Source organism: Diaphorina citri, unplaced genomic scaffold (genome assembly GCF_000475195.1).
Source record: "Diaphorina citri unplaced genomic scaffold, Diaci psyllid genome assembly version 1.1 scaffold254, whole genome shotgun sequence".
Lineage (NCBI taxonomy): Eukaryota > Metazoa > Arthropoda > Insecta > Hemiptera > Psyllidae > Diaphorina > Diaphorina citri.
The window spans coordinates 105,823-114,742 of NW_007377691.1; the positions used below are offsets into that span (position 1 = coordinate 105,823).

General features: G+C 38.2%; 1 protein-coding gene and 1 pseudogene across 1 annotated transcript in view; one reads left to right on the forward strand and one right to left on the reverse strand.

The window, feature by feature from the left end:
* The window catches only part of LOC103506682 (OV-16 antigen-like), a 39,047-nt gene extending 34,239 nt beyond the window's left edge, over positions 1-4,808 (reverse strand). Inside the window, exons 1-3 of the mRNA XM_026821667.1 lie at positions 4,605-4,808; positions 3,641-3,776; positions 3,131-3,274 (exon numbers count right to left, since the gene is read on the reverse strand). Of these exons, the coding sequence (XP_026677468.1) occupies positions 3,131-3,274; positions 3,641-3,776; positions 4,605-4,766 (442 nt within the window). The 5' untranslated portion in view covers positions 4,767-4,808. The remainder of the gene's footprint in view (positions 1-3,130; positions 3,275-3,640; positions 3,777-4,604) is intronic.
* A 2,190-nt stretch (positions 4,809-6,998) lies between these two features.
* Positions 6,999-7,117, forward strand: LOC113466359 (annotated as a pseudogene).
* Positions 7,118-8,920: the final 1,803 nt, after the last annotated feature.

Here is an 8,920-nt window from a genome sequence, read left to right on the forward strand (position 1 = left end):
CACCACCGAGGCATCAGGTGAGATTCTAACAAGCTTAACCCATCCTTTAGGGCTGCTTGCCCCTACACCTAAGCCTCGGAGTGGGCTTTTTGTGTATGGACTTGAGCTGAGAGGAATCAGGTTAGATTCTAAGGTGTACCTGATGCTCAACAGGTATCAGGTAGACCTGACAAGTGGACCTGATCAGGTGTACCTGTCAGGTTGACCTGTGATAGTGAGTGGCTGGCCTTAGGTTGATGTGAGGAGGCAGAAAGCTTGTCGCTGATTGGAGGATAAACATAACAGTCGTCATATTTAGTTAGCATTATTATTTATTTATTTATTACAAAAAATAAATAAAATTTGGTATACACTACTAGCGATTACTAGAAGCCGTCTGGATGGCGAAAAACATGAGCCCTCACCCCTTACTATTCTCATCTAATCACTCCACATTTCATGTCAAACACCAAATGAATCTTGAAGTGGATTTATTGGAAAAGAATGTAGGTTGTACAGTATATTACGCTATTCGTTCAGTGTAGAATTCCCCCCAGAAAAACTGCCCCAACGAGACCACCAAACGCCTGATCGAAATCTAAAGCTAATGAAGAAAATCTTTGTAGGTAATACCTATATGTATAGGTATTATTTAAACATGTTCACCAAGTTTCATAATACTTTCATCATCGTCTCCTCTTGGGACAGTAATCAAGTTCCTTTTTCTTCGCTTTTAACTTTAAACCAAGATGAAACAAGCTTAACAAATGAGCTAGAATTGCTAGAATGATGGAATTCATACACAGTGCTAGCAAATCAGTCGAAAGTCTCGTTCGGCAATCTTCGAGCAAATTTCCCGTCCAGTTGGACTTGTCCCCAATGATCGGACAAAGCTTGTTCAAACTCCAAAGAACCTACAACATCTTGGGTGTAATCGTATCCCAATCTCCGGGTTCGACTGTCAGCAGGGTGTTTAGCTTGGTCCAATCTATTATATTTATACTTGTCTTACTTATTTACCTACCTAGTATAATTGAATGATTTTTTTAGTAAAATTTCAAAATTAAATTAATAATTAGACCCTATCTTTTTAAAATTATCTTTACTATAATTTTTTGTAATAATAACAAGAAAAGTAATAAGGTTTTAATGAACAATTCAGATTCGAAATATTTTGGTACTTGATTGTAAATAATAAAGACATTCTCGTTTTCCGACCGAAGTATCATCATTAGGTATAATAGATAGGTATCTATCTATCTGCGTACTTAAATACATACCTAATTCACCTACATTGATAACCAACTTCCGTATAATTGGCTTCTGACGTTGATGTTCAACAATAATTCTAGTCCAAGTATTTTACTTCAGATTCAGAAGAAATTACTATGGCTTTGTAGTATTTATTTAATTTTCATGTCATTTGTAATCCGATCAAGCGTACCCAAGTATGTACATGTTTCAAATTCACTTGTAGGTCTGTTTGTAAACCATCCTAAAGTTTGTCGAGGAAAAAAAGTCAACAAAATGTTAGTCTTTATATTTATTATAAACTATCACAATAAATGCATAGAAATAAATATTGCTTTGTACCTACTTTACTACTTCATGGTAGATAGTATCCAATAAATTTCATTCAAACGAATCTTATATAGGAAATTTTTTATTATAGGTCAATTTTTTGTAATATTTTTTTACACACTTAAAATAAATGCGTAATATTTGTTTTACCTTATTTACTTTCTTCTTTTTTTTTATTTTAGATCTAATGATTAACCCGTCGATTTTAATATTTATTGTCGTTTTGGCAACCCAATCTTTGGGCAGTCCGTCAATAAATTTTATCAATTGTTGAATAAAGCAACTACGTACGAGTACTTTAGGAAATTAAATCGAGTCGAGTATTATACTCAAAAGGGTTAAAAAATTTGCAGAATTACAACATTGCGCATTAAAGGGTTAATGACGCACTAAAGGGCTTCGTCAAGATTTGAACTAAACTTGTATTTCTTAACCTCAGTACTTTTCAGCTTGGTGAAATGACTTCATCCGGTTATCTCGTTTCAGTCTTCAGTTCTCGTTGTGCTTCCAAACACATCCTGTGACCTCTTCTTATGTGCGAATTTTTTACCTCGCGTCGAGCTGTAGTGTTAATGTTCTTTGTCTTTTGTGTTTAACGTGTGTTTCAAAATATTGTAGAATATTGATAAACATTAAATAAAGTTACATTTACATATCTTTTATGACCTTTGTGAAGTTCATTTATGACCGATACTCTTTGGTAGCGTCTTTGGTATACTCTTTTTTGGTATACCAAATTTGGTATACACTATAACACAAAAACTAAAAGGTCAAGGCATTTTTTCTCAATTTTATTGTAAAATATCGAAGTACCCAACGAGGACAACTTCAAGGGTTTTTTTTTGTGTTCGCGTAACTTAGGGACGTATTTTCTATGCTTTATGAAGAAGATATCTCCAGGTAAGTCTTTGCATGCTGCCTATACATATCTACATAATTATATCCTTTATTCTCTAAGAAATGGGCTTGGAAGTCACAATGCAGGGTAATTTATCCTCCTGTAATACACTAATTAATTTTCTTAACCTAACGAAGGCCATAACAGTCGTCATATTTAGTTAGCATTATTATTTATTTATTTATTTATTACAAAAAATAAATAAAATTTGGTATACACTACTAGCGATTACTAGAAGCCGTCTGGATGGCGAAAAACATGCTTACCCAAGTGAAGCAGAGTGTAGTATGCTCCGGGTTCTGGTTCCCACTCAATGTCCTCAGGTTCCTCGTCCACCTGTAATGGATGCAAGTCCGTTCCCAAGCGGACGTAGTAGACCGACTTGGGTGATCTGTACTTCACCTGGAAAAATATTTAAAAGTTAGAAACACACTACACTACCATCACGTCACGTCACTTGACATGATAGTAGTGTGGCCGTAATGAACGAAATTATACCTACGATTACCTTGATTACCTTGATGGACCCGTGGTCTCATCAATGGATGCAGAAGACTGTCTCCACCGATGCAGGTCGCAATAGGTATTATGTGATACCTGAGAGTGAGTGGCTGGCCAAAGGAATATTAATCATCTACCTAAAACAACAGTAACAAAAACAGCAGCACTTACCAAACTCCGGGAAGGGTCGGGATCCAACATATTCCGCCAGGAGATGTCCGGAATGCTTCCAGTCATTGCCGAGAATATTCACCTTGGCGTAGTGCAAGAAGTTGGCTTCATTCCATTCCTTTTGGTAGCCGTTGGCATTTGGTCCTGAGTGAAGAAGAAAGTCGAGATTAAACGGGCTTTTAAACAAGATGGACTTTTGTCAAATCAGTCTTAGTCCACGAATCCAGGACAGCAGAAATAGGTACCTAATCTTTCTTTTTTCTTAAAAAAAAAAAAAAAAAAAAAAACACACACACACAAAATATCCTTTTGGACATTTTTAACTTCTACCAAATTTCATTTATTTCTTGGCCGATAATTATGGTGGAACACACCCAAACACAGATACCTAAATGACAAATAAACGCAAAATCTTCGAGTTAAAACTTGGAAATCACTTCTCTCGTTGAAATATCCCAATCAGATCGTGGATTCGTATAACTTTAAAACTTCGTTCGTCGTATAACTTACCCAAGTGAAGCAGAGTGTAGTATGCTCCGGGTTCTGATTCCCACTCAATGTCCTCAGGTTCCTCGTCCACCTGTAATGGATGCAAGTCCGTTCCCAAGCGGACGTAGTAGACCGATTTGGGTGATCTGTACTTCACCTGGAAAAATATTTAAAAGTTAGAAACACACTACACTATCATCACGTCATGATAGTAGTGTGGCCGTAATGAACGAAATTACCTGCGATATTATGGGAAAACTTGGAACTACAACTTTCTGACTCCCCATGACTTCACGTGACGTGACGCGTTGATAGTGTGTTTTTACCTTAAAAGGTCCATAGTGGAAACGCATTGGACGTCATGATTGGAAATGGAAATCGAAAGTTTACTAATACTAATCATAGCCTTGAATGGGTCACTATACTTACTATGGGTCAACTTACAACATCGCGTGAATCGCGTCGCTTACCTAACGCACAACACCGCGCAGCCTGAGACATTCTCTACCACCTAGCCTAGACCTTAAGGTGTGTCCACACAGTCGACCGGCCGTCGATCGACGAGGAGAATCTATGTTGTCAAGGCAGTGTGGACGATGCAGTCGACATCGATCGACGGCCGGTCCTGAAATAGATCCTCAAATTCGTTCATTTGTCACCAGCTGAGCTGACCTATTCATATGCCTGATTCATCAGTCATCACCCATATGGAATCCAATCCGAGAATTTATTTCGGTATCCCGGGACTGAAGGACTATAATCCTGGGATCAACACTGGATTGGCAATTTCTTAATCGTCCCCCTTCGCCGAGCAAAATTACAACTCGTCTTTTTTATTTTTCTGAAAATTTACGGTAGAAGAACACCTCAAATAAGTATCATTCAATAGGATGAGGAAAGTCGTGTGATGTTGACACCAGATTTTTTTATTTATTTTTTCACCTACACCAGATTCGTCTAATCACAGGAAAATTAGAGGACTTACATAGAGGAATTTCTTGGGCGCTTCCTGGATTAGGTCGGGCACAATCTTATGCTTCTTGAAAGCGGCCTCGATTTCACTTTCCGGGAACTCTTTGATGAAACCAGAAACAGTCAACGCGAAGTAACCCGCCACAAGCACCACGGCCCAAGGAGACGACATCATTGAGCACAGACGTCTTGGCAGTGGTCGCTGTGGAATGTTGCACTGCATTCGGAACACACGTTAGATGGCATGTTGTGATAGGCGTGCATGGGGGGTGTTGGAAATTGTTAACCTTCGGTAACACACATTTTGTTGAACTTTTTTTGCCAGCCTAGTTGACTTGGTTGGTAGCGCTTCTGCCTTGTGAGCTCTATGCTGCGGGTTCCATTCCCGCCCGTAGATTTTATCCTGAACGGATAATGTTCGTTCTCGGAACGGCTGACTCTCTCCCATCCTGTCTTCCTTCTCTCTTCGATTTTGGGACTCAGCCTAGTTAGCTTGGTTGGTAGCGCTTCTGCCTTGTGAGCTCTATGCTGCGGGTTCAATTCCCGCCTGTAGATTTTATCCTGAACGGATAATGTTCGTTCTCGGAACGGCTGACTCTCTCCCATCCTGTCTTCCTTCTCTCTTCGATTTTGGGACGATAAAACCTTAGCAGTTACAGTTCCCTCTAGCAAACCTCTTAAAATAATAATAAAAACACACACACACATTTTGTTTAACATTTTCTTCTCAACCGTAACTACATATAGATATTGGCAATAGGGCCAATAGGACATTATGCACCAGTTACTCAATTGATCACCATTTGAGTGATCGCGTCCGGCCTCACTCAGGTGGGGTGACTATCATTAAGCTAAATGGAATTTCTAGGCACAAGGTGCGTCTACACTACAGTCGATCCAAGTCGATTGACATCGATTAGAACCTAGCTCTTATTTGTTTTATTTTCACATATAGCCGTCAATCGACATCGCGTCGTCGACTATGTGTGGACACAGCTTTAGAAAACAAAGCAGTTACCTACATGATAAAAAGGATTAATGACGAAAAAAGTAACAACAATATGTTGCGTTCTCACTTGAAAAAAATTTATTTTGTTGTTCTGAATGTAACATAGAATTTCAAACTGAACAATGAATGGTTAAAGTGTGACATTGGTAAATGTTTGCCATTTTTATTAGAATATTTGCAAAAGTTTTCTATGACCATTATGTACAGTACATATAAGGGAACTAAAACTAGATTTATGAAATCTCTTTGGTGCTTGACTGCTCTTCTGGTATCTCGTTTGCTTGAAAAGCAAAAGATCCCCAGTAAGATTTTCGGATCCTACTAGGTTTCCACGTACTCCATGTATGTAGGTATTTCGATTTTCGTTCCATTTGGGCACATAGATCAAGATCACACAACAAAAACATAAATATGTAAAACTCACTTCATTCGCTTAATTACGAGGAATTATTATTTATGTATTTATTTTCTTTGTGGTGGACAGAGTGGACACTAAGTTGGACATAATTTTTAATGTGTTGTACTTGGGTATGTGTTGGTACCTCCCAGCTATTGAATTATCCAATACCTTCTCATGAGGTTGATTTAGTCAGAAAAACCATAATGATCATATCCATTTAGTAACCTCGATGTTACTGAACTTGAGAATCATGACAATCACCATCCAAAGAAGGTGGTTGCCTTCCTGTCCTGCTTGCAAAGATTGTCTTTCACATTGCATATACAGTCAAATGTACGGCGCACATACAATTTATTCTTCACTAGTGGCTCAGTGAGATGCAGAATGTGATTTTAGAATTTTAGAAAACCTACGGGGCTCCTATAGGTAGTTATGGTGAAATGAACTTGAGGGCAATCTGAAGTGGATTAAAAAAAAATGTACCTAGCTACCTAGGTATCTGTGGTCTCAAGATTTTTCTTTGCGTCTAGGGGGTTTTTTTCTCAAGATGTCTTTCTATTCGCAAGGTAGGTATTTTCTATCTTCGAATGTTTTCTATTGTCAAAACGTTTTCTACATGGGTTCGTCCGTAGCAATATTTTCTGCGTCCGGCTCTTCCGGTGTTCCCGGAGTTTCCGCCTCCCCTGGTGCCGGGATTTCCGCGGCTTCTGTTCCCGGCCTTTCCTCTGTTCCCGGTCTTTCCTCTTCTCCCGGCTCTGGGCTCTCGGAGGTATCTCCAGAACCGACTTGGAGGATAAACCCAAGTAGTATGGAGTACTTGATTGCTTGAGTAGTACTTGCTACTTGAGTAGGTACTCATCGGAAGTATTTAGGAGGACGGTGGGTCAGTTGATAAGAGAATAAGAAGAAGTCTTCTTATATAAGAAGTCTTCTAAGAGAATAAGAAGAACCAGAATAAGAAGTCTTCTTCTTATTCTGGTTTTCTTTTATTCTAAGAAGAAAGCGGCGATAGCACGTTAAATGCACCAGTTCCCTACGGATCACTGAAGTTAAGCAACGTAGCGCGTAGTTAGTACCTGGATGGGTGACCATCTGGGGGAATCGCGTGCTGCTGGGTTCCCGGCTCCACTCAGGGTCTGGGTGAAGTTAAATTGAGGAGGCGGGTAGCTTGTCTCCGAATAGTGGATGAAACGAGAAGTCACGAGAAGATCTAAGTTGGTAAAAGTGACGTTGAATCCCCATACCCCCCTAACGTCGTTTCTAAAAAAAATCCATACAATGGGCCCAATTTGTGTTACGATCCATTGATCAGATCCTTAGCCACTACCGAGAATAGTTAGCTTTGGTCTATGATGGTAAGTCAATAGGTACTCGTATCAATGATGTAAAAATGATAAGTATATGGTTGAATATTGGTTGAAGTACGTACTAATTACCTACCTATATGAGGTAGGTTGGTACAGGCATGGAATTGATGTTTACACGAATAGGTACGTTAGTACCTATTTTTTACTTAGCTTACACAACTAGCTTGCATGCAAGTTAAGGCGACCTCTTCCTGATCCCTTGTGTGTGGCGTCCATTTTTGTTTAGGACACTTGTCCTAAACAAAAATTTAGCCAGAGGCTGGCATAAACAATCTGCCAGAGGCTGGCAGATTGTTTATGTATTTTTTAAAAATATATAATCTCTTCTTCTTCAAGTTTTTTTTCTAGCTTCCATTGAGCCCAATGTGTCAGCTTGCATGGGCCAATAATTTGCAATATAGGATCATTTTAGTGACGGGGATTTAGTGGTTGACCCACTATTCGGTGACAAGCTACCTACTCTTATTGAGCTCACCCAGCCAGAGTGGGGCTAAGAAAAACCAGCCGCAATGGTCACTTATCCTCATACCAAGTGCAACGTTTCTTAACTTTAGTGATCTATTAACGAAGCCCACTTTCTCGTCTGCACCAACATTGGTACTACATGTACCAGAGACGACCTGAATGCATGTACCCTAGCAGCAATCAAAGTTGCAGAGCACTGGAGGTATACCATCTGACGTTCATGATTGTAAAAACTCTTGAGTACAATTAAGAAAAATAATAAGTAAGTGCTCCGTTGGGAACTGGGGCATTCAACGTGTTATAGGACCGCTGCGCTGGGTGAAAAGTTGAAAACTCTTGTCTTCCGAAACGAATACGTGACTCGTGTTCGACCTACGTATAAGATAAATTTCTTTATAATAAAATTTATTATTGTTATTATAACTCAGAGATTAAGTATATCTCGTTATAACTATTAGCATAATCCTCTGATCTCTATAATTTTATTACTCGGAGATGCTATAATCACTGCTTCCATTATGAGTCCGGTAACTAACTTGATTTTAATTACATGTGAGGTGGCTTGTTATCTTTGGGTAAATCCTAAATTGAACAACAATTGTTCAATAATTGAACTACAATTAGCAATTATTGCTAATTGTAGTTCAATTAATATTACAATAAATTAACAAAAAATATTTAGTAAAAGAAATAAAATATTATTTTACTATTATCATCATTATTTTCGATTAAATGTCTTAAATTAGTTAGGATCAGTTGACATTGACAGAGGTGACAACTATTGGATTTAGACATTTACCTACTTAGATTTAGACGTAGTTTAGTACATTTTTTATTTGTCGTCCAGGTCCTCTAAAGTCCTTGTCAGAAATGTCAACAGGACTGTCTACTGATTCCAGATTGATGTCTTCATTTACCATATTGATGACAAATTAATGAAACAGAATTGATGATAATGGAGGTTTTTTTTTATTGTAAGAAAAATAATTTCCACATTTATTTTGGTTTAATAAAGAAATTGTAGGTAATTCCAACATAAATTATCATGTATTTGGTGTTTCATCAGGGTCAACTAATTTACTTAGATT